Below are 24,488 nucleotides of genomic sequence, written 5' to 3' on the forward strand. Positions count from 1 at the left end.
GGCCCTGCTCTCACCCCTGCAGCATTTCTTGCTGAGCTTCTCCCTTGAGTGGTTTCCTGCTTTTCTTTCTGCTGTTGCAGCCTCTGTGGTGCCTGTAGGGAGCCTTGAGTTTGGGTGTCAGGGAGTGAAGAGCAGGGCCCTCATTCTCCATGGAGAAATGCTGGTGGGCACTGTGGTAATTGTGTGTCTGCAAGGAGTCATCTTTGCTGGCTCATTTCTGTCCCTGAAGCCAAGCAGAGCAGCCCTGAGCAGCTCTGCTGAGCAGCTCTGCTTCTTGCCCAGGGAGTGGAGCTCTGTGCTCCCCGAGGCAGAAACAGCAGCAGGGCAGCCCAGGTGCTCTCCCCTGGGGAAGGATGCCCCAGCCTGGAGACACTGTGGAGCCTTTGGCTTTGCTGGGAGTGGGCTTCTGGCTTTTCAAAGGTCTGCTGCTGCTCCTTGCAGGTGAGCTGAGCCATGGCCACTGAGCAGAACCAGCGCTCCAGGAGGCCCTCCAAAATGCCTGAGGGGCTCCAGGGCACAGTGGCAGCACCTGGCCACCTGAAGCCAGCCAGAGAGGCAAAGCAGCCTGGAACTGTAAGTAGCTGCTGTGGTCAAGAAGGAGCCCTGGGGCAGGCTGCCCAGAGAGGTCCCAGACATTCCAAACCCACCCACGTGTGATCCTGGGCAAGCTGCTCTGGCTGACCCTGTGTTTGCAAGAGGGTTGGACTGGCTGAGCCCCAGAGGTGCCTTCCAACCCCCACCCTGCTGGGATAGCCTCCATGGAGCACAGATCCAGCCCTGCAAACAGTGGAGTCAGGGCAATTCTTCCTTCCTCTCCATCCATGTCCCCTTTGCTGATTGGAGCTGCCCTGCTGCTGAGGGTCTCTCAAGGAGATGTCTCTGTGGAGGGCTCTGTGAGGCCAGGGCAGAGAGAATGAAGGAGAACTCAGACTTGGAGGCATTCCTCTGCACCTCAGTCCTGGCACAGGGCTGCTTTTCTGCTCTCCTCTGCCTCCCCCAGCAGTGCCATCTCCACAGGGCAGGCTGGGGAGCCTGGGCCAAGGGCAGAGCTGGGGCAGCTCTGAGCACTCTTGCCCTGCTCTCTTCAGAGCTCCCTGGCTCTATCCAGCAGCACTACAGAGGGAACAAATGCCCAGAGAGCAGCAAGCCCCAGGAGTGCCCCAGCAAATCAGGCAGCAGCTCATGGGACAGAGCCCCTTGCTTGGAGCTGCTCTCTTCTGCTCTGCCTCAGGAATGCTCTGGGGTGAAACACTGCAGCAGGTCCCTCAGGAGGCTCCCAGGACTGGCCTGGTAGCTCTGACCACAGATTCCTCCTCAGTGACACTTGGACAAGAGGAGCAGAGGGCTTGCTGTGGCTTGTGCTGGTGGTGTGTGTTTCAGCTGACTCCCTCCTCCTTCCTGCAGGGGATGCCTGAGCTCATGGAGCAGAGCCTGGGTGGCACTCAGGAGAGGAGCCTGCCCCAGATCATCCAGAGGGGTGGCAAGGCTGGGGAGAGGAGGCTGCCCCAGCTCAAGCAGAGGCTGGGCAACATTCAGAAGATGTGGCTGCCCCCAGTCTCCACCCAGAGGGGCAGCAGCCTGGAGGGGAAGCTGCCCCCAGTCTCCACCCAGAGGGGCAGCAGCCAGGAGGGGAAGCTGCCCCCAATCCCCACCCAGAGGGGCAGCAGCCAGGAGGGGAAGCTGCCCCCAGTCTCCACCCAGAGGGGCAGCAGCCTGGAGAGGAAGCTGCCCCCAGTCTCCACCCAGAGGGGCAGCAGCCAGGAGAGGAAGCTGCCCCCTGTTCCCAGGAGGGGCAAGCCTGAGGCCAGGACCCTGCCCCTGATTCCCCAGCCTGCAGACTCCAGTGAGGCCTCCTGTCCAAAGGTAAACTTTTCCTGCCCTGCTCCTTGCTGTTGGCTGAGGCATTTGGAGAGGAGCCTGCTGGTGGCAGGCCTGCCTCCAGCTTCTCTCTAGAGCTGGCTGGCCAGGGCCTGCTGTGCTGTGCAGCTGCTGGCAGTGCTGAGTTCCTCCTGCCAGGAGAAAGCTCAGACCTTGCTCCCTGCTGAGCTGTTCAAGTCCTGAGCTGTGCTGCAGAAGCTCTGCTGCAGCTGGGGGGGGTTCCTGGAGCTGAGCCCCTGGCACTCAAGCCCCATGCAGGGGGCAGGCTGGGGCAGGACACAGGGGCAGGAGCTTGCCATTTGCCATCCTCCTGCTGCCACAGGCAGCTGCTGCTTGGGGTGGTCGCTGCCAAGGGCCTGGGGCTGGGACTCCTTCGCTGCTGCCAGCCTTGGCCTTGGAGGGCTGAAGGCCTGCAGGAGCTGCTCAGGACTGAGCACACTCAGCTGCAGTGGTGCTTTGGGGTGGAGCAGCAGGATGGGGCCCTCCCAGGGGGCTGGGTTTGCAGGCTGCAGGCTCCTGCCAGCTGCAGAGGGGCCTCAGCCCCTGGCTGTGCCTTGTCTGGCTCAGTGTTTGCTGCAGCTGTGCCTCAAGCTGCTTTGCTGCAGAGCTGCTGGCCAGAGCACACAGCCCCGAGGGCAGAGCAGGGAGGGAGGCTGCTGAGCAGCAATGGCCAGCAGCACACCTGTGACATACTGCTTGAGGGTTGCCCTGGCCAGCCCAGGAGGTTGGGAAGCCCTCAGCTGGGCACCCAGAGAACTGGCAGCATGCTGCAGCTGCTGGCTTCAGCCTGGCCATGGCTTGTGTGGAGCAGCAGGAGAGCTGCCTGGGTCTGGTGAGTGGGAGCAGCACAGCTGGGAGAGGGGAGGCAAAGCAGGGAGGAACTTTCTCCTAGCAGTGCCTCTGCTCTGCCAGCATTTGCTGCTTGTGTGCATTGCCAGGCTGCTGCTGCAGTGGAGTGGAACAAAAGCAGCAGCACCAGAGCAGGACCAAAGAGCCACTGAAAGCTCCTGGCAGAAGGAGCTGCCAAGTCCAGTCCTCCTCCAGCTGCCCAGTGCTGCAGAGAAGGGAGCTGAACCTTGCCAGCACTCAGCTCTCCTTGTCCTGCCTTCCCTCCTCTGCTGCTGTCCTCTCCTTAGCAGCTCCCAGGCTTTACACTGGCAAAGCTCTTTGGGGCTGTGTGGGCCTCGGCCTCCCTGCCTCAGAGCAAAGATCATCCCCAGAGTGTTTCCCCTGGAGCCTCCTGTCCATTCCTGGCCCTCAGCTGCTCCATGAGTGCTGCCAGCACTGTCAGGGAGTGCTCTGGTGCTGTGTGACCACAGCAGCACAGGGCTGTGCCCCGTGTTTGGGAGAGGGAACCTGGAGAGACAGCCCAGGAGCTGCTTAGCCTGAGCCTGCTCAGCACAGCCCAGCTCCTCTTGAGCCACCCAGGAGCCAGGTGGGAGAGCTTCTGCTTGCCCAGGCTGAGCTGGGCAGAGGGACTCGCCAAGAGGCTGGGCTGGGCTGGAGAGCAGTGTAGGGTTGTCACTCATGAGTCCTGCTGCCAGCAGCTGAACCTCTCCCTGCTCTCTGTGCACCCCCAGCTGCCAGCTGCCCTGCAGCAGAGCTGCTTTGAGCCTCTCCCAGCAGAGGTGCTCTTCCAGAACTACCTCCCCCACCAGGTCTACGAAGAGACGCTGGTGCTGCGCAACAAGGGCAGGGTAAGTGCTGGGGGGTGGGAGGAACCTGCCCTCTCTGGGCATGCTGTCTCTGACACTGCCATGTGCTGCTGGGAGCTCACCCAGAGGAGCTTGCCTAGAGAGCAGCCTTGCCACTGAAAGCCCTGGCTTGCTGAGAATGTGGGGGGCTCTCCAGTTGTTCTCTCTTCTCGTGCTGGAGCTCAAGTGTGCACCGCAGCCTGAGGGCTCCTTGGTTAGTCTTGGCTTTGGGGAGGGCATCTCCACCTCTCACAGCCTGCTTAGCTGCTTCTGCAATTCACTGGCAGAGCTCAGGGGCTGTCTTCTCCACTTGATGCTGGGACAAGGCCTAGGGAGGGGCTCCAGGAGAGGTGTTTGGAAAGAGCAGTGGAACAGACTGATGGAGCAGCAGCAAGGGGAGGCCTTGAGCTGCCACTTGGGGTCCTGCTGAGCTTCATTCAGCCCTGCTGGGGCTTTTCTGGAGCTCTGCTTTCCCTTTGGAGCACCACAGCACATCCAGAGCCATCTCCTCCTGAAGGTCTCCACCTGTGCTTGGAAAGAATTGGTGGTGCTGAGGAGATTCCCCAAAGAAGTGGAGCAGGGAAATGCTGCCAGATGCCAGCAGTTTTGTTCCTGTGGCAAGGGGAACGTTTGAGACTCTCTGGATTTCAGCTGGGGAAACATTTGCTGGAGTGGGGCAGGTGCCCAGAGCAAGCTGGTGGGAAGAGGCAGGAGGGAGGAGAGGAGCTGGGTGCAAAAGGGCTCCAGGAGAGAAGCCTGTGCACACAGGGGGTTCTCTTGCCAGGCAGCAGGCAGGGTGCTGGAGGCAGAGAGGGCTCAGCAACAGCAAAGCCTCCTGGAAGCTGCTGCTCTGCAATGGAGAGCAAGATGGGAAGGGGAGAGGAGGGCAGCTGGGAAGGCAGAAGCAGCCTGCATGAGAGCAGGGGAAGGAGCTCCTCCCCACACCTGCCTCCTGGGGGAAACAAAGGGAGAACAAAAGCTGTGGGGGAAGAGCAAGAGCAGGCCAGGTGTGTGCTGAGAGAAGAGGCTTTGCCAGGGCTGTGGCTGGAAAGAGAAGGCCCTTTGGCAAGGAAGGCTGCAAAGTGTGGTCCCTCTCAGTTACTGCTGGGGAGAACAGAGCCACTCCTGCTCTGGTGCCTGGCTTGGGAGTGTTGGCAAGAGGCCCCTGGGACACTGGTGTGCTCCACACTGACCCCAGACACTGTGCTGCTCTTTCCCCTTTCCTCATTAAAATGGGCCTCAGTTTCTCCTTTCCTCTGGCTCTGCTTCACAGCAGGGCTTGGGCCTGCAGCCCATGTCCCAGAGCTCCTTTGCCCAGGCAGCAGGAACTTGGCTCCAGCCTGGTGCTCTGTGCTGGAAGTGCCTTGGGAAGGAAGGATGCAGCTGGCCATGGCCAGGTTTCTTCTCACAGTGCCACAGGTGGCAAAATCCCAGTTGTGTCTTCCCTGCAGGTTCCTCAGTGGGTGAAGGTCATCCTGGAGACCTCTCCTTACTTCAAGTTGCTTGGCCCCATGGGTGTGAGGCAGAAGGTAGCACCTGGCATGGCCTCTACTTACCGCATCCTTTTCACCCCCGAGGAGCACAAGGTGAGGCTGCAGGTCTCAAGAGGTTGCTGCCTTCAGTGGAAGGTGCAGCTGCAGGGCTGGCTGCAGAGCAGGGCAGCTGGGCTGGGCTTTGAGGAGCTCTCCTGCTTTCAGGAGGCTTGCACTGGCTCTCAGACCGGGAGAAAGCCTTTCCCATGCTGGAGATGCTGCTCTCCTGGGCAGGAGGCACTGGGGTGCTGCAGGGCTCTTTCTCCTTGCTGGGGCTCCTCGGGTGACCTTCCTTGGCTTCAGGGTGAGGCTTGGGGGCAGCCTCTCAAGGTGCTGCTTTCTAGGCTGTGTCCACTGCTGCCTCCTCATGGCTTTACTGCCTGGCTGAATCCAAAAGTCTGTTCAAGAGTGACCTGTGGCTTGGAGGAAGCAAAGTGGGCCTGAGCAGAGTGTGGAGCAGCACCTTGGCAAACTGCTTTCACCTCCTGGCTGTCCTGCTGGCCACAGCAGGCAGACAACAGAAGCTGAGCTCTGGAGCCAGCATTTTTCGTGCCTGCTGCTTCTCAGAGTCATGGAATGGTGGGGGCTGGGAGGCAGCTCTGCAGCTCACCCAGCCCAACCCCCCTGCTGGAGCAGGGACACCCACAGCAGCTTGCCCAGGATGGCAATGTCCAGGAGGGTTAGGAAGCTCTCCAGAGGAGGAGACTCCACAACAGAGGCACAGCCTCATTAGCAGGGGGGGTGGACTGGATGCTCTCCAGAGGAGCCTTCCAAGCCCCACTGGTCTGTGGCTCTGGGCAGCTCTCTGGGCAGCTTGGCCCAGTGCTCCAGCACCCTCCCAGCCATGCTGTGGGTGCTGGGCACACAGAGCTCCTTGTTCCTGTAGCTGCTCCAAGCCATGCCCGTGTTCCCCTGCAAAATGGGGGCAGGGGGTGCTCCCACAAGGCTCAGCACACAGCATGGGGTGCTTCTAGAAGCATGGAATTGCTTTGGTTTGGTTGGCAGAGTTCTTGAAGATGCCACAGCTGGCAGCCAGCCAGAGCCCAGCAGCTTCCCTTCTGCCCCGGGGCCGGCACTGCCTGCAGCCTGCTGAGGCTCTTCCTTTCCCTGCAGGACTACTGCCACCAGCTGCTGTGTGTCACCCAGAGGGAGGAGTTCCCTGTGCCCATCCGGGCTGTAGGTGCCCAGGCTGTGCTGGACTTCCCCCAGCAGCTGCACTTCTCCCTCTGCCCGGTCAGGCACAGCACCCAGAGGACTCTGCTGCTGCGCAACCTGGGCCAGCGGGAGGCTCACTACAGCCTCAGCACTCAGAGGTGAGGAGCTCAGCATCCTGCTCTGCTCTGCAGGCCAGGCTTGGCCCGGCCCTGGCTGCTTCCTAGGCTGGGATCTCCTGGGCCAGGAGCTGCCTTGCCCTTTGCAGCTCTGCAGGCCAGGTTTCTGGCTGGCAGGAAGCCAGGGGGAAGCTCTGAGTGCCAGCAGCTCTTCCAGCCCTGTGCTCTCCAGCAGCCCTGCTCTGGTGGCATTGCCAGCAGCTGGGCTCTGCAGCCTCACTGCAGGGAGCTGGGTGCAGTGTGGTGTGGGGGGGACCTGATGTCATTTTCTCCTCTAGGCCCTTCTGAGGGCTGAATCTCCTCAGCACTGAGCCAGGAGCTCTCTTTCTGATCCCGGGGGGTTGCTTTTCCTTCTGCTGTCTGCAGTGAAGGGAGCTAACTCCACTGGGTGTCTGCTCCCCAGTGGGGTTCCCCAAGGCTCAGTGCTGGGGCCAGTTCTCCTGGACATTCTCTCAACGCCCTGGGTGAGGACATTGAGGCTGCCTCAGTCAGTTTGCAGACAGGCCCAAGCTGGGCAGCAGTGCTCAGCTGCTTGTTAACCTACAGAGGCACCTGGCCAGGCTGGGTCAAAGGCCAAGCCAATGGCATGAGGTTCATCAAGGCCAAGTGGCAGGTCCAGTAGCTGGCTCACAGCAACCCCCTGCCACACTCCAGTCTGGGGGAAGAGTGGCTGGAAAGATGCCCAGCAAAGACCTGGGGTGCTGCTCAACAGAGGCTGAAGCTGAGCCAGCCTGTGCCCAGGTGGCTGAGCAGGCCAACAGCATCCTGGCCTGGGTCAGCCGTGGTGTGGCCAACAGGAGCAGGGCAGTGTACCCCTGCACTGGGTACTGGATTCACAGCCTGAGTACTGCAAGGACTTTTGGCCCCCTCACTACAGGGAGGACATTGAGGTGCTGGGCTGGCTCCAGGAGGGACTACAAAGCTGGTGAAGGGTCTAGAGCAAAAGTCTTGTGAGGAGCAGCTGAGGGATCTGGGGTTGATTTAGCCTGGAGCAGGCTGAGGGCAGATCTTCTGGGATCCTTCAGCTCCCTGACAGGAGGCTGGAGCCAGGCAGGCCTTGGGCTCTGCTCCCAAGGAACAAGTGATAGGCCACGAGGAAATGACCTCAGTTGTGCCAGGGCAGGTTTGGGCTGGGCCATGAGGAACCATTTCTGCCCCTTGGGGGTTGTCAAGGCCTGGCCCAGGCTGCCCAGGGCAGTGGTGGAGTCCCCATCCCTGGGGGGTTGGTGCGGTGCTGAGGGCCAGGGTTTGGTGGTGACCTAGCAATGGGAGCATGGTTGGACTGGAGCTGAAAGGTCTCTTGCAGGCTCCCTGCAGCAGCCCTGCTGTCTCTCTCTTGCAGCCCATTCTCTGCTGAGCCCTGTGTGGGAGCTCTGGGGGTCGGGGACGCCGTGCAGGTGGCTGTGGAGTTCCTGCCGCTGCGGAGCGGGGAGCACCGCGGGGTCCTGAGCCTGCACTGTGACTCAGGTCAGTGCTGGGCACTGCCTGCCTGCACTCTGTGTCCTTGGCTGCCCCCTGCAGAGGCTCAGCTTTGGTTCCCAGCCAGTGCTGGGCCTGAGGGGTGACAGGAGGAGGGCAGGGCTCAGCCAGACTCTGTGGTGCCCAGGGCCTCTGGCACTCCTCTGTCCCCTGCTCTGCTTCTCCCTGGGCTGGCCTCAGACCCTTTTGCTGCACTCTCCTCTCCCCATCTCCATCCCACACCTCACAGCTTCAGCACTAAAAGGCTCTTGGGCTTGGGCAGGAAGTGCTCCCTGCCTCCTTGGAGAGCTGTCAGATTTATCCTGGGGCAGGAGAAGCCCAGCTCAGGCCCCAGGAGAAGTGTCAGCCTCCCCAGGCCCTTGAGGAGTAAGTGGGGAGCCAAGGTGTGACCTCCAAATGCTGCCCACAGCCTTGGCTCAGCAGAGCTGATGCAGAAGCAGAGCCTTGCTCACAGATGCCCTGGGGGTGTGTTTCCTCTGCCTGCAGCAGAGCTTTGCTTTGTGCCTGTTGCTGCCCTTGGCTCCTGGGCAGCCTGATGTGCTCCCTGGGTGCTGCTGTGGTGCTGCAGCCCTGCAGCGAGCACTGGAGCTGTCTGGGGCTGGTAGAAAGGATCCAAATGCTCCTGTAGCTTGCAAGTGAGACGAGCAGAGACTCCCCTCTGCTTTCTTCCAGGAGAAGACATTCACAGCAGCCTCAGTGGCACAGCTGTGGATGTGAACATCAGGCTGGACAGGAGCTCCTTGGCCATGCAGAAGACCTACGTGTCGCTGAGCACCCGCAGCACCCTGCTCATCCACAATGGCAGTGATGTGAGAGCTCACTTCCAGTGGAAGGCTGCTGCTAGTCAGGAGGAGGAGGAGCAGCAGCAGCAGAGGTGGGTTGGAAAGCTGCACTGCAGGCAGATCCCTCTCCAAGGGTGACACTCAAGGCTGGCCTCCAGGGCTCTGGGTGCTTTGCAGTGGTGGAGGCCAGGAAAGCCCCCACAGCACCAAGGCCTGGACCCCTGGGCTTTGGGGTACTGGAGCTCAGCACTTCCCTTCCCAGCTGCATCCACACTCCAGCTGAGGATGGTGTCTTGGGGAGGAACTGCAGGGCCTGGATTTCCCCAGAGAGCAAATTGCCTTTGTGGGGGCACAAAGCACTGAGGTGCAGAGATCTCTGGGCTCCAGAGGGTCCACGAGGCTGAGGCAAGGCTCAGTGCTGGGCTGCACTGAGTAGCAGCACTGAGCACAGCTGCAGGCAGCACAACTCTGCTGCTACTCACTGCAGCTTCTCCTGCTGCAGCTGGCACAAGCTGGCAGGCTCCTTTCCCAGCCCTGTGCAGGGCAGAGTGCTTCAGGGGCCCGGAAGGTTGAGGCCATCCTGCTGCAGGCTGTTAACTGCCTCCTGCTGTCCCAGTTTCCAGCACCAGGAGCTATTTCCAGCCTTCCTTAGAGGCTGAGCAGAGTTGGGAGGTGGAGGGCTCTGCAGGGAGGGTGGAGCAAGGCAGCCCTTGGAAGCCCCCTTGGCTTCCAGCACCTGTGTCTTTGTGGTGGTGGGAGATGGGGCAGGCTCTCCAAAGGCTGGCTGTGGGGAAGCTGGGAAATTGCCACATCAGGCAGCAGAGGAACACCTGGAGCCCAGGGGCTGAGCTGGAAAGCACACTGCAAAGCCTGGGGGAGCTGGGGAAGCCTTGGGTGTCCTTCCAGCCCCGGGGGCATGGAGGGAGCTGCAGTTAGTCTGAAGCCACAGCTGGGGAGGAAAGTGCCTTCAGCTGGAGGGCTCTTCAGGGGCTTCTGAGCAAGGCAGCTTCAGTGGGGCTGGGCCAGCCCCGGGTTCCCCCTGCTCTCTGGTTTGCCTTGCCCAGTGTGTGGCTGCTGTGCAAGCTCAGGCTGTGCCAAGAGCAGCCCTGGGCAGCTCTAGGGGAGGAAAAGCCACTGGAGGCTGCTGCTGCTGGAGCCTCCATCAGCTGTGGCAGTGGCTGTGAGGCAGGAAGGCTCTGGGGGGGCTGCTGGCTTGCACAGAGCTCTTCAGAGCTTGCAAGCATGGAGTGCAAGTGGGCAGGGAAGAGGCAGGGGTGCTGGGCTGGGGCTGGGAGCCGGGGGCTCGGGGGCAGCCCCTTGCTGTGCCGCTGCTGTGCCTCCCCGAGGCCTTCTGGCAGAGCCTCTGCAGGGCTGCTGCCGCTGCCCTTGCCTGATGGGCTGCTGGGCTTTGGCTCTGGGCTGCAGGCTGCAGGGGCAGTTCAAGCCACATCCCCCCGAGGAGCCCAGGAAGCAGCCTGCTCTCCAAGGACGCCGTTCCCGGCTCTCCCACATCTGCCAGCAGCAGAGGGCGAAGGCGCAAGCAGAGGCCCTGCTGCGCTCCCAGATCTTCAGCATCGAGCCGCTGGTAAGCCCCAGCCCAGAGCCCCCATTCCTCCTCCTGCCTGGGGGAGGTCCCTTGGCAGAGCCTGCCCCCGGCTCGCTGTGCCCAGAGAGAAGAGCTCAGGGCTGGAGCCCCGGGGGCGCAGCGCGGTGCCCAAAGCCTTTGGGAGCTGCAGGCTCCCGGCAGAGGGCGAGAGCCTGCTGGCAGCTGAGCTCTGCTGCCAGGGCTCCAACAGAAGGGCACTGCCTCAGCGTCCTGCCAGCCTTCAGAGGGCTCTGCAGGCTCAGCTGCAAGGCCAGCCCCTCCCTGTGGGCTCTGGGGCTTCCCAGAGGCTGTCAGAGCACTGCCAGGTCCCAACCCAGCTGAAGAAGGGAAGGAGAGGAGGCAAAGTTCAGCTGAGTCGTGGCAGGAGCAATCCCCTCCTGGAACCTGGGATGGCACCGGCTGGGAACCTCCCTCCCAGGGTCACCTCTGAGCCTGGGCCCAAGGCTGGCAGCTTGCAAGGGGCTTTGGGAGCTGAGGTGCCCCTGGGGCCAGAGAGCAGTTTGCTGCTCTGTCTCTGGCAGCCAAAGCCCAAGATCCTTGCCCCAAGCCCAGCCCTGCTGGCAGCCTTTGTGTGCTCTGAGGTGGAGAATGCTGCTGCCTGAGCAGGGCAAGATCCCTTCTCCTCTGGCAGGAAACCCTGCAGCCATCCCAACCTCTTCCTTCCTTTCTTTCTTCCCAAAGAGCTGAAATGAGTTTGCTGGGAAGGAAGGGCTCAGCTGCTCTTGCTGGTTCCTCCTGGAGCCCAGGGAAGGCTGAGAGCCAGCAGCAGCAGCACCACTGCACTGTCCCAGCACAGCAGCTGGCAGCAGCAGGATGGGAGCAGGAGGTTGTGGCAGAGCAGTAGGGCTGCTGGAGAGAGTGGGAGCTGAGCAGCACTGGGAGCATCCTGTGGTGTGTCAGAGCTGCTTTGGGAGTGTGTGCCAGGGCTCCTGCTTGGTGGCAGCTGCACTGCCTCTCCACAACCAGCTGAACCTGCTCTTGAGCTGGTGAGGGGCAGGCAGGTGAGGGGCAGGAGTCTGGCTGCCCCCAGTGCAGGCTCCTGGGGCTCCAGGTAAGGATGGAGGGACACCAAGTGTAGCCTGGCCTCAAGCCCTGGGAGTGGAAATCTTTCCTCACTGGCTCTGGGGATGTTCCACACTGGGCTCTGGGGCTGGCTAGAAGTGGGCTGCTCCATGGCTCTCTCCCCTTCTGCCTTGCCCAGCCTTCTCAGGCTCCTGCTTTCCCAGGCTTCCCTCCCTTCTGGAGCAGGTTCCCATGCAGAGCTGTGCCTGTGTCTGCCTCTCCTCCCCCAGCCCAGCACATGTGGTGTTTGCTCCTCGCTCTGCCTTGCTGCTCTGAAGGGAGGCTGCAGGGCTGTGGCTGCAAAGCTGAGCTGGAAGCTTTGGAGATCAATGGTTTGCTGCCATCTTCTCTTCCAGGAGGGAGAGGTGTGGCCAAACTCCTCAGCTGAGATCCAGGTGACCTTCAGGCCCCAGGCAGCCAGAGTCTATGAAGCAAGGCTCTACTGTGCCATCTCAGGTACAGCTTCTTCCTGCTGCTCTCTGCCCCAGGCTGCAGGCCAGGCCCCAGCAACCTTCCAGCCCCCTGGCTCCTGCTCTAGCTGCTAGGAAGGGTCAGTGGCCAACAGGACCCGTGCCTGCTGTCCCTGTGGCTCCCAGCTGCTCTCCTGGCCAAGGCCAGGGCTCAGGACACTGCCTCTGGATCCCAGATCCCACGGGAGGCAGGGAAGGGCTCAGGGTTCCTGCCCTGGGTTTGCCCTGCTGGGAGGAGGCTGTGAAGGCTGAGGAGCTACAGACCTCAGCAGCTTCAGTGGCCCCTAAGCCCCTCCAGCCCCTTTCCCTCCCAGAGGAGTCCTCCTTGCCTGCAGGCATCCTGGGGCTCCTGAGGTGGTAGGAGCTGAGTTCCAGAGTGCTCCCAGCCCCTGGATCTCCTCCCCCTGAGTGCGGGGTGCCCTCCCCAGGAGCATCTCTGGCCAGCAGCTGCTTCTCCCTGCCTGGGCATTGTCCCCTGGCAGCTCTGAGGCTGTGCTTCCCCTGGGTGGCATTGCTCAGGGCTGGCTCTGCTCAGCAGGAGAAGGCTCTCCCTGGCAAGCTGAGCCCCAGCAGCCTGCTGGCTGAGCTCTGTGCTGCTGCTGTCTCCCTGCAGTGTGCTCAGGCTGTGGGTGGCAGCAGCCATCCCTGCCCCCAGCTCTGCCCTTCCAGAGGTGGTGGCTTTGCTGTGCTGGCCCAGGGCAGGGAGTGCTTGCAGCCAGGTTCAGGCTTCCTTGTCCTTCCTCTCCACCTCTGCAGGGTGCTGCTCAGGCTGTGTCTCAAGGGTGGGAGCTTGCTGCAGGCTTCCTCCAGGGAGCCTGATGCTTTGCCTCAGCTCCAGAGCCCGTGGAGGTCCAGCAGCCCAGCTCCCATTCCTGGAGGGTGCTGAAAGCACCAACCCTGCTCTGCTGCTTTGTTGCTCTCCTTCCTGCCCCAAGCCAACAGACACCCATGCCAGGGATCAGCTTTTGACTTGCCCAGCACTTGGGCCTGCTTCCCTTGGCCAGTGCCACCTCCAGTGCCAGCCCAGGGCTTGTGTTCCCCAAATGGCTTCCTGCCCCAGCTGCACTTGTCAGAGCTGGGCAAGGGAAGGCTTGCTTGCAAACCTTGCCAGGGCTGAGCTGCTGCCTCTGGGCCTTCTGCTCTGCTGAGGGAGATGTCCCTCCCTGGCAGCAGGGCTGGATCTCCAGGAGAGGTTTGGCGTTGCAGAGCAGTAGGAGAGCTGCTTGCACACAGCCCTTGAGCTGCTCTGGGGCTCTGGGAGGCAGAGCTGGGCAAATGCTCTGTGTTGGCAGAGAGGAGCCTGCTCCTGCCAGGCCCTGCTGGCCCTTCCTCTCCTGGGGCTGTGCAAGAGGAGCATTGCAAAGCAGCTGCTGCCCTGTGCTCTCAGGCTGGAGTCTGTCCCAGAGGCAAGGTCCCTGAAAGAGGAGCCCCAGGAGGTTTCAGTGGGGAGTCAGTTCCTGTTGCTCCTTGATTCCTCCAAGCCCCTTGGCTGCCCTCCTCATCCCCCTAGAATGTTTGACCCTGAGGGTGCTGAGAGCCTGGCCCAAAGTGCCCCGGGAGGGGGCAGGTTTCCCCTGCCTGGAACCACTGCAGCTCAGGTTGTTTGGGGCTCAGAGCCACCTGCTCTGCTTGCAGCTGCTCCTGCTGAGGGCAGGGGGCTTGGGCTGGCTGCCCTTGGAAGGTCCCTGCCCCCCTCAAGGCCTCATCCAATGGAACTCTCTCCCCAGGCCGGGAGGCCAGGCTGCCTCTGCACATCCAAGGGGAAGGCCGAGGGCCCTGGCTCTGCTTCAGCCTGGAGCAGCTGGACCTTGGGCAGGTGTTGCTTGGCTCCACCAACAGCTATGTGGTGAGCAGCAGGGGCTGGCAGGGCTTGGGGGGAAGTCCCACTGTGGGCACAGGCTGGGAGAGTTGGGGCTCTTCAGCCTGGAGAAGAGAAGGCTCCAGGGAGACCTTAGAGCAGCTGCCAGTAGCTGGGGAGGGACTTTGGAGAAGGGCTGGGAGTGCCAGGGTGAGAGGGAATGGGGTGAAGCTGGAGGAGGGCAGCCTGGCCCTGGAGAGAAGGAAGAAATTCTTTGCAGTGTGTTGGGGGGGAGGCACTGGCACAGGTTGCCCAGGGAGGTCATGGGTGCCCCCTCCCTGGAGGTGTTCAAGGCCAGGCTGGATGAGGCCTTGAGCAGCCTGGGCTGGTGGGAGGTGTCCCTGCCCATGGCAGGGGGCTGGAACTGGATGAGCTTGAAGGTTCCTTCCAGCCCAACCCCTTCTAGGATTCATTCTCTCAAGTTCTGGCTGCTTTGCATGAACCCCCCACAGGCAGAACTGTCCTTTGGTTTCTGCCAAGCAGCAGCAGGCAGCAGCTTCTGCCTCTTCCAGCTGTGAGGTGTTTGACCAGGACACACATCAGCCTGCTGGGAGGGAGAGAGGGAAGGAGGGAGAGAGGGAAGGGAGGGAGGGAGGGAGGAAGGCTCCTCAGGTGTTCCCATTGGATGTCTTGCAGGTGACTCTGCACAACAAAGGAGCCATCGATGCCTCCTTCAGCTTGGTCCCTCCAAGTACAGCTCTGGGCTCCTGCTTCAGCTTCTCCCCCTGTCAGGGCCTGGTTTTGCCAGGTGGGTCCCAGGGTGTCCAGGTCTGCTTCTGTCCCAGCAGCCTGGGGCACTTCAGAGAAGAGTTCAGCTTCCGTGTGGAAGGATCCCCTGAGCCTGTGACCCTGACTGTCAGGTGAGAGGCTGCTTGAAGCCCCCTGTGCTGTGAGAGCAGCTTTGCTGCATGCCAGCAGCAGTGCAAGCTGCAGGCTCTGCAGTGCTCTGCAGCCAAGCCAAGGCCTCCTCTGCTGTGTCCCCACAGGGGCTGTGTCTCTGCACCTTCTCTGCACTTCGATGTCCCTTGCCTGCGCTTCGGGGACGTCTCCTATGGTGAGTGTGGCCTGGCCTTGGAGCACAGCCTGAGGGCTCTGCAGCCCCAGAGTGCAGCCTCAGAGCCTCCAGCACCTGTGGCCCTCCAGAGCAGCCTTCAGGATGTTGAAGCAGGGCTGCAGGTTGCTCAGGCAGTGTTTTGCCATCATGAGATCCAAGAGGCCCCAGGGACTAGCAGCCGGTGTCTTGTGGTGTCCCTCATCAGCCCCAGGCTGCCAGTCCTTGGCAGCAGGATGGCTGTGACAGTCCCAGGAGGGCCCAGGGGCTGGGATTGCAGGAGAAGGGAGTTGAAGCTGTGGACTAGCCTGTGCCTGCTGTGGCTCAATGTTGTTGTCAGGCCTGGACACCATTTCCACCCCCACCCCCCCGAGCTGTAGTGTCAGATGTTCATTGGGGCTGGGAGGGCCACTGGGTTTCCCCTGCCAGGCAATGTGGCCAAGGAATAGCTCTGCCTCAGGCCCTGGTGTGCTCAGAGCCCTGGGCTCCTTCTCCTTGCCCAGCAGAAGCCCAGCTCTGCTGCCTGAGATGCAGATTCTGGTGCTGCAGTTGAGTCTGACAGAAGGCTTTGTCCTGAGGGGGTCTCAGGTGTGCATGGGAAGCCAGTTCTGGGCTGCTTGAAGAGCCAGGAGCAGCCTGGCCAGGATCCCTCTCTGTTTTCCTCCTGCTGCTGGACTTGTGAGAGAACTGCTGGCCTTTGCTGAGCTGCATCCTCCCCTCCCTCCATCCCTGCTCTGCCTCTTGGTTTCCTTGTGAAGAGCCAAAGCAAGAGGAATGCCAGCAGGCAGAACCAGGGGATCCAAGAGGAGAAGTGTCCTCATTAGCTGCTGGCATGGCTGAGGCCTTGGCAGCTGAAGGCTTCCCCCATGCCCTGCTGGCCACACTCTCCTGAATGCAGCCCAGGAGAGCTTTGGCCTTCCTGGCCAGGAGGGCAGCTGGCTGCCTGATGGGGAATGAGTTGTCCCCCAGCAGTGCCAGCACAGAGCTGCTTGGCTTCCCCAGCAGCTGTAGCTCCGAGTGAGGAGAGCCCAAGCCCCAGTGCAGTCTGAGCATGCCAGGCTCTGGGCAGCAGGAGGCAGAGGAGCTGTGTGCAGAGGTGCAGAGCTGTGTCCTCTCCCCTAGGCTTCCCTCACAGCCTGTCCTGTCGCCTCACCAACGCCTCCCCGCTGCCCCTGGCCTTCGCCCTCCGCCTGCCCGGGGATGGCACAGCAGAGCCCAGCGTGCCCAGCGCTGCCCAGCTGCTGGACAACTCTCTCCCCTCCTGGAGGAGGGCAGCCACGGGGCTCCTCAGGCCCTGTGAGTTCACCATCAGCCCTTGCAGAGGCACCATCTGTGCCAAGAGCTTCGTGGACATCCAGGTAGGGAGCGGTGGGGCCAGAGGGGCTTCGGCAGCTGGGGCTGAGGCTTCCCTGCTCTGGGAGAGGGCTTCAGTGCTGCTGGCTGGGAGGGTGAGGCCAGGCAGAGCCCTGCAGCAGGGCTGGCCTCTGGGACCTTCCTGAAGGAGCAGCCTTTGGATTCTGCAGGCAGAAGCTGCAGCTCCTGCCCCACACTTGGATTCCCTGCAGTCATCTCAGTGGCACTGCAAAAGCTCTGGCAGCTGAGCAGCTTCTGCTGGGCCAAGCTTCTGCAGCAGCTTCCCACTGCACAGCTGGAGTGCTTCTGCTGGAGCCAGCAGCTCTGCCCTGCACTTCTGCTGCTCAGTGAAGAGCAGAGCCTGGGCCCTTAGCTGCCAGGCAGTGCTGAGCACAAGATGGCTCTGCTGGTGCCTGCATTCCTCTCACACAGGGCCTGGCAGCTGCCAAGGACATTTCTCCAAGCAGCTCTTGCCAGCAGCCTTGTGGTGCTGCCAGAGCCTGTGCTCTGCACATGGAGCAGCAGACCTAGGGCAAAGCCCTCCCTTTGCTTCCCAGGGCATGGCAATGGCAGGAGAGCAGCTGTGGGAAGTGTTTGGTGCTTTGCTCTCCCCCCAGGTCACCCTGTGCTCCAACACCCTGGGCACCTACAAGCTGGCACTGGTGGTGGATGTGGATGGTGTGGGCCAGGAGCTGCTCTCACTGCCCCTCACAGCCAGGTACCAGCACTTTCCTTGCAGCCCTTTGGCTCTCCTGGTGCACCCAGCCCCTGCCATGGGGTCTGCTGGCTCCAGCTGCACAGGAGAAGGCTGGCTCCAGGAGCTGCTTCTGGCCAGCCAGAGATGGGAAGAGCAGGCTTTGACAGCAGCCACCTTGAGGAGCATCTGCCCAGAATGGACAGGCCTGGCCCTGAGCCCTTGCCTAAAGGGCACAGCAGTCCTGTGAATGATTGGCACTGCCCCTCCCCTGGCACAGCCTGGAGCCATTTCTCTTGTCCTCTCCCTTCTTCCTTGGGAGCAGAGCCCAAGCCCCAGCTGGCTCCAGCCTCCTTTCAGGGACTTGTGGAGAGCCAGGAGGGCTCTGCTCTGCCTCCTCCTCTCTGGGCCAAACCCCCCCAGCTCCCTCAGCTGCTCCTCCCCAGCCCTGTCCTCCAGCCCCTTCCCCAGCTCTGTTGCCCTTCTCTGGCCCCACTGCAGCCCCTCAGTGCCCTTCTTGGGCTGAGGAGCCCAGAGCTGCTGCCAGGATGTGAGGTGTGGCCTCAGCAGTGCTGAGCCCAGGGGGCCAATCCCTGCCCCGCTCCTGCTGGCCACAGCACCGCAGGTCCAGGCCAGGCTGCTGGGGGCACTTTGCAGCCTCTCTGCCCCAGGCAGCTGTGTTCTGCTCCCTGCCAGGCCGTCTCAGGAGTCAGGAAGCCTCTCCTCTGCCAGTGTCTCCATTGCCTCTGGCCCTCTCTCTGCCCAGGTGTGTGGCTCCTGCTCTGCGAGTGCCCAAGCCCGTGGTGACCTTCGGCCGCTGCTACCTGCAGCTCCCTGCCCAGCAGCTGCTGACCCTGGTGAACGACAGCGACCTGCCAGGCTGCTATGCACTGCTGCCTCAGGTTGGCATCACCCCCACCTCCTGCCCCCAGGGCTCAGCCAGGCTGTGCTGGGGAGAAAAGGCCTTTGGGAGAGAGAGACCTTGATGCTTTCCAGTGCGCTGAGAACAGGACCCAACCCGAATGGGACCTTAGGGAGCAGGGCAATGGGAACCCTCCTGAAGGGCAACCTTGGGCAGCCCTTTGGGAAGCACTTTGTGCTCTGGGCTCTGGGGTGCTGTCATGCAGGAGAGCTCAGAGGGTGGGAAAAAGCTGCTCTGCCAGCCCAAACGTGGCTGCTGGGGAGTACAGCAGCTTTGGGAGCCCCTGAGGATGCTGAGACTGTCCAAGGCTCCCTGCTTGTTTTGTGCCTTCCTGCCAGGCCGGGCTGTGGGGGGCTCTGAGCTGCCTGGGGCCCTGCCAGGCCGGGCTGTGGGGGGCTCTGAGCTGCCTGGGGCCCTGCCAGGCCGGGCTGTGGGGGGCTCTGAGCTGCCTGGGGCCCTGCCAGGCCGGGCTGTGGGGGGCTCTGAGCTGCCTGCTCTAGGTGCAGATGTCCCTGCTCAGTGCAGGGGCTTGGAGTGGAGGAGCTTGAAAGGTCCCTTCCAGCCCATGCCATGCTGTGCTCCTCCCCCTTCCAGGAGCAGCAGGAGGAGGCTGCTGTGCTGTACTCCAGCCCTGTGCCCTGTGGCATCATTCAGCCTCACAGCTCCGTGGAGATGCCCCTGACCCTGGTGGCCCAGGCGCTAGGGAGCCAGGACACTCCTGCCTCTGTGGCTGTCTTTGGCTGTGCAGGACACCCCCTGGTGAGTCTGCTCTGTGCCCCAGGGCTTGCTGGGGCCTGAAGGGTAGAGGGCTGCTGGCAGGGCCGAGGGAACTTGTGCCAGAGGGATCCCTGGCAGCGGGTGGCGGCGAGAGGAGAGGCAGGGTGGTGCCCTCTGGGCTGGTGACCAGCGTGTGCCACAGCAGGGCACTGGGGACAGGGCAGATGGGCTCATGAGCCAGCAGCCTCCCTGGCTCTCCTCCTCTGCTGTGAGGAGAGCAGCAGCAGCTGCTGCTCCCGTGGGGCTCCTGGGGAGGAGCACCCAGGGACAGCCCAGAGTGCTGCTGAGGCAAAGGCTGCCTTGGGAATGAGCTGAGAAGGCTCTGCAGCAAAGGGATGGCTTGGGGCAAGCCTGAGCAGCAGCAGGGCTGGAAGCAGGCACAGGGCACAGGCAGGAGAGCTGCTGCTGGCACAGCAGGCTGGGCAGGCTGGTTTCTTTCCCCCTGACAACAGCAGCTTGTGGCTTTCAGCTGGGCTCCCTCCAGAGCCCACCCTTGCTGCAGGCCTCCTGGGTCAGGCTTCCAACACTGCCAACTGCCAGCAGGCAGAGCTCTCTCCTGTCCAGGAGCAGCCTCAGAGCTGTCTAACCCTTGCCAGCTTTCCCTAGAGTGTGGTTTTTTTTCTCTCTCTCCCCCCTCCCTGCTTGCTGGAGCAGGAAATCCACCTGGTGAGCATTGGGCAGGGCCCAGTTGTCTCTGTGCAGCCCCAAGAGATCAACTTTGGCAGCATCCCAGTTCTGCAGGACGTCTCCCGCAGTCTGCAGCTCTGCAATCAGAGCCCCATCCCTGCAGCCTTCCAGGCAGAGGTGGTGAGTATCTGGAGAGGCTTCCAAGGGAAATGGCTGCTCTGTGGCCACCTGGGGCTTGGTTTGCATCTGCAGCTTTCCCAGCTGGCTGCCTGAGAGAGCAAGCAAGATGTGCCATCCCCAGGTGGCCAGAGGAGCCTGGCTCTGGGGGCAGGTTCAGCTGGGGCAGCCCTCAGGAGAACAGAGCTTGAGGAGATCTTGGAGCAGCAGTGAGCCTGGAGCCTGCTTCCAAGCTCTCCCTTTCCTTTGTGGAAGCTCCCTGGCTGTGGGAGTCATGGTTTTGGAGCTCTGGGATCACAGAATGCCTTGGGTTGGAAAAGACCTTTCAGATCCTCCAGGCCAAGCCTGAACCCAGCACTGCCAGCTCAGCACTGAACCGTGGCCCTCAGCACCACAGCTCCAAGGCTTTGAAATGCCTCCAGGGATGGGGACTCCACCCCTGCCTTGGGCAGCCTGGGCCAGGCCCTGAGAGCCCTCCAGAGGAAGAAATTGTTCCTCAAGCCCAACCTAAAGCTCCTCTGATGCAACTTGAGGCCATTTCCTCTTGTCCTATTGCCTGGGAGGAGATGCTGAACCCCCCCTGGCTCCAGCCTCCTCTCAGGGAGGTGCAGGGAGCCAGAAGGTCTCCCCTCAGCCTCCTTCTCTCCAGGCTGAACAAGCCTGGGTCTCAGCTTTGAACTGAGGATGGGGTTTTGAGCAACCTGCTCGACTTGGAGATGTCCCTGCCCAGGGCAGGGGCTTGGAACTAGAAGATCCTGCAGGTGCCTTCCACCCCAAACCATTCTGTGATTCTCTGATCTTCTCCCTGGGACTGGCTGGAGAAAAGTCAACTTCTTGCAGCCCCTCAGTACTTCAAGAGGCCTCTGAGCAAAAGGCCTCCAAGGAGACTGGAGGAGGAACCAACCTTCTCTTGAGGCCGGGTGTCCTTTGGGCTGGGGAAGTTTAGACTCGAGGGGAGGAGAAAGCTTCACTGAGAGAGTCATTGCTCATGGGAATGTGCTGCCCAGGGAGGTGGTGGAGTCCCCATGCCTGGAGGTGTTCAGGAGGGGATTGGAGGTGGCACTTGGTGCCATGCTCTAGTCATGAGGTCTGTGGTGACAGGTTGGACTGGATGATCCCTGAGGTCTCTTCCAGCCTTGGTGATACTGTGCCAGGGGGGGCACTGAGGAGAGTCTGTGAGAGGAGCGTGGCACAGGGGGGTGTAAGCTCCTGCAGAGGTGCTGTTTGCAGCCCCCCTGGCTCAGCTGCAGGCAGGTGAAGCCTTTCTGCTCTGTTCCCCTCAGCTCCTCGCCCCGAGGGCCCCGGTTTCCAGCCTCAGCTGGGCTCTGCCTTGTCTTGCAGGCTGGCAGAGGCTGCTGCTGGAGGGTCGAGCCCAGCCGAGGAGTGATCCCCGCCGAGGGCCAGGTGTCTGTGTCTGTCACAGCCCAGCTGGACGACACAGGGCAGTTCCAGGCCGAGGTGCAGCTGCTGGTGGAGCACAGCCGTGGCTACGGCATCCCCGTGCGGGCCCTCGGCGTCGGCAGCACCATCGTCCTGGACAGGCCCTTGGCTCCGCAGCTCAGCCTGGGCACTCGCTTCAGGTAGGTGTCCCTCAGCTCCTGCTGCTGCCAGGGGCTCAGCCAGGGCAGCTCTCTGCAGTGCCCAAGGGATGCTGCCCTGCCCGCAGCAGCTGAGAGGATGTGCTGGGGAGGGCTGGGAGCCTTCCTCAGGGGCAGGACCGTGAAGAATGCTATTGATGACTTGGCTCAGCCAAAAGGCCCCCAGGGAAGGCCAGCACAACTTTGGTACAGCTTGTCCAGGCTCCTGGGCCCGGCTGGGAAGGATCCCCATCCCAGGCACCTTCAGGAGCAGCTGAACGATTTGGGCAGAGGAAGGGAAAAGACAACTCTAAACCTGAGCTCCCCTCCAGAGCCAGAGCCCAGGAGCTGCAGTTTCTGCTTCGGGCACAAGATGGACTGCCTTGAGCTGCTGCCTGCAGCAAAGGCAGAGCAAAGGGGGGGCGGGGGGGAGCCCCAAACTCCGGAGGCTTTGCCTGAGCTCCAGAGGCAGGTTCCTCACACAGCAATGTTCAGGTGGGGAACTTCTGCTCAGGGCAAGAGGCTGTGCCGGGAGCTGCAGGCAGGCAATGTCCTGAGCCCAAGCCGCGCTCTGGGTGCAATGGCAGAGGCAAAGCGAAAGCAGGAGCTAAGCTTCCCCCTTGTCCGCAGCGAGAGGGAAAGTGGAGCCGCTGGGCAGCGGCGGAGGGGAGGCTCCAGCAGCACTCCCCCAGCCGGCCGGCACCGGGCAGAAGCAAGGGGGGAAAGGGAAGGGTTTCCCACCCCCCCTCTCTGGAACTGCCGCTGGAAACAAAGCGGAGCAGCGGCAGAGCAGCGAGCTGAGACGGAGCCCAGGAGCTCCTGAGCAGCAGCAGCAGCAGCAGCAGCAGCACAGCGGGGAGCGGCCAGGGCCCTGCCCAGCAGCTCTGCTGCTGCCTTGGTGCCGCCGGCGAGGCCGGAGCCAGCTCCGTGCGGAGCCTCTGTCCTCTCCCTGCCGCTGCCGCTCCGGGCCTGCGGCAAGGAGGAAGGGCTCTGGGGCAGCCGGGGCTGGGCTCGGCTGTGCCCCGTCGGGACAGCTCTGCAGGAAGCTCTTCCTGGCTGGCTGCAAACAGGGCAGCTGCTGGGAGGGGAGAAGCTCGGGGCCAGGCAAGGGCTGGCTCCTGCTGAAGCTTTGAGCCGGCTCAGCCTTTCCGAGGGGGTTGCACTGCCAGCTGTGTGGTCAGACGGCAGCGGCACCAGCCGGGGGAGCGCTGGGCAGCAGCAGCTCTGCTCACCTTGTCCATCTCTGCTCCTCTTGCAGCCTGGCTCCCTGCTGCTACAGCTTCCAGGTCACCAACCGAGGCCGCCGCTCCCAGCGCCTCTACTGGAGCCTAGGAGGCTGCTCCCTGCCTGCCCAGCGCGGACAGCTCCCTGCCCTCAGCAGCACCAAGGCCAGAGCTCCCCCCCAGAGCCTCGCAGCTGCCTGCCCTGTGTTTCAGCTTCGGCCCAAGGTTATGGAGCTGAGGCCAGGCCAGACGATGGAGGTGATGCTGGAAGCCTTCTCCAGCACTCCCCAGGTGAGGTTCCTCCCGAGGGCTGAGCCTTCCCCATCAGATCACCTTCCCTGGGACTTGTCCTGCAGTCACAGCATCAACCAGCCTGGCAGAGACCCCCAGGATCACCCAGTCCAACCTATCACCCAGCCCTGTCCAATCCACCAGAGCCTGGCACTGAGTGCCTCCTCCAGGCTTTTCCTGGAGACCTCCAGGGGCGGTGACTCCACCACCTCCCCGGGCAGCACATTCCAGAGGCCAATTCTCTCTCTGGGAAGAACTTCTTCCTACCAGCCAGCCTGACCCTCCCCTGGCACAGCTTGAGACTAGCTCCAGTTCCATCCCAGCAGCTCCTCCAGCTTTCTGCAGCGCTGTGCACAGCCAGGGCAGAGTCCTTTGGGGCAGGGCTTGTCCCAGGCAGCACAGACCTGCCCAGAGCTTTGTGTGGCTGTTGGCTGCAGCAGGATGGCCTCTGGAGCTCAGCAGAACTGGGCTGCAGCAGAGGCTGTGGAGGGCAGGGGCAAAGAGGGAGCAGGGAGTGTCACTTGAGGGCAGTGGCAGGGCCGTGGCTGGCAGCTGCAGGCTGTCTCCTGGCCCCCTGCTGGCAGCCCCCCTGTGCCCTGTGGCTTCTCCCTGCAGGCGGTGAGGGAGCAGCTGCTGTGCCAGGCCGCGGTGGGCGGCGAGGCCAGGAGGAGACAGATCCTGCAGGTGGAGCTCAGCTGCCAGTTCGTTGCTCCTGCCCTGCAGATGTCCTCCACAGCAATCTCTTTCCACGTGGAGAAGGTGAGCCTCTGGCTGGCATCCTGGCACTGAAGCCCTGGCTGCTGGCTGGAAGCTGTGGGCTGCCTGTGCTGGGCTTGCAAGCAGGAGGGGAAAGAGCTGCTCCCAGTCCCCAGGGCTTTGGCTGAAGACTGCAGCAGGACCAAGCTTTGGCCATTAGCACTGAGGTCCTTCCTGGCTCCCCTGGGGCTGGGAACAGCCTCAGCAGCTCGACTCTGCCCTCCTTGGTGTAGCACCACTGAGAAGAGTCTGGCCCCACCCCCTGGTCCCGTTGGCTCCTGCTGAGCATTGCTCAGATGCCCTCTGGGGCTGCTCTTCTCCAGGCTCAGCAGCCCCAGGCCTCTCAGCCTTTGCTCCTCAGGCAGATGCCCCTCAGCATCTTGTAGCAGGGGCAGCAGGTGCCTGGAGGGTGCTGGCTGGCTGTGCCTGGTCAAAGCCAACCTTAGGCTGCTGCAGGCTCTCCCCTGCCTCCTGCCCAGCAGCCCTGCTTTGAGGAGGCTCCTGGAGCTGGAAAGGTTGCAAGGGGTGCAAGCTAGGTGACTGGAACTCCTCTTGTGCTGCTGTCCCCAAGAGAGGACACACCACTGGAGTCAGATGCTCTGGGCTCACACTCTGGGCTTGATCTTTTGGCAGCAGCTGCCTCCTCTCGGGGTCCCCTTCCCTGCCTGGCCCATGAGGCTGTGCCCCTGGCCCCTGGGCAGTGCTGTGGTTTGCAGCCAGCAGCAGCTGTGCTGTGCTTAGAGAAAGCCCTTCCAGAAGGGCAGAAACAAACCCAAAGAGTCCAGAGGAGCTGTGCTGAGCTGTGGGGGCTGAAGGGTTGGAAAGGCATCAGAAGGGGAAGGAGGTGCCTGGGCACTTGAGGTTGGTTGATGCTTCTCTCCTGTGGCTGCAGCAAGCAGGGGATGTCCTAACTCCCCTGGCCCAGCCTCTTGCTCTGAAGAACATCTGCCCCCTGCCACTCAGCATGGTCCTGGCCTTAGGGCAGCCCTTCTCCATCTGCGACGTGGAGCAGCAGCCCCTGCCTGCAGATGCTCAGGTGAGCAGCCCTGGGCCTTGCTGCTGCTGGAGTGGGAAGAGGGAGGGCTGTGCTGCTGTGCTGCTCTTGGGAGGGCCTCCAGGAGAGACTTGGCTGCTGTGGAGTCAGCAGAGGGCTGGCCTGAGCTAAATCAGGTTGGAAATGAGCTGCTGGAGGGAAGAAGATACCCTCTGAATGGGGAAGAGAGCCATGGGATGCTTTGGGTGGGAAGAGACCTTTCAGCTCAAGAACTCCTCACTGCCAGCTCACCACTAAAGCATGGCCCTCAGCACCAGATCCCCAGGACTCTGCCATGGGATGGGGACTCCACCA

At 62.3% G+C, this 24,488-nt stretch overlaps 1 protein-coding gene and 1 long non-coding RNA gene across 2 annotated transcripts; both read left to right on the top strand.

Annotated features, from left to right (window-relative positions):
* Window positions 1-453: 453 nt before the first annotated feature.
* LOC137458465 (hydrocephalus-inducing protein-like) lies at window positions 454-20,877 on the top strand. Its single transcript, XM_068169938.1, has 15 exons — window positions 454-573; window positions 3,459-3,575; window positions 5,024-5,158; window positions 6,218-6,417; window positions 7,778-7,902; window positions 8,587-8,788; window positions 10,122-10,281; window positions 14,329-14,552; window positions 14,679-14,746; window positions 15,866-16,101; window positions 16,714-16,814; window positions 17,557-17,692; window positions 18,307-18,471; window positions 19,144-19,296; window positions 20,635-20,877. The coding sequence occupies exons 1-15, from the start codon at window positions 454-456 to the stop codon at window positions 20,875-20,877; spliced, it is 2,385 nt and encodes a 794-aa protein (XP_068026039.1).
* A 1,463-nt stretch (window positions 20,878-22,340) lies between these two features.
* LOC137458461 (uncharacterized) lies at window positions 22,341-24,140 on the top strand. Its single transcript, XR_010991757.1, has 3 exons — window positions 22,341-22,384; window positions 23,000-23,143; window positions 24,033-24,140. It is a non-coding gene; the product is annotated as an uncharacterized lncRNA (long non-coding RNA).
* The last annotated feature ends 348 nt before the right edge of the window (window positions 24,141-24,488 follow it).

The sequence above is a fragment of the Melanerpes formicivorus genome, unplaced genomic scaffold (genome assembly GCF_026170545.1).
Source record: "Melanerpes formicivorus ecotype bairdi unplaced genomic scaffold, bMelFor1.0.p_v2 SCAF_246, whole genome shotgun sequence".
NCBI classification, from domain to species: domain Eukaryota; kingdom Metazoa; phylum Chordata; class Aves; order Piciformes; family Picidae; genus Melanerpes; species Melanerpes formicivorus.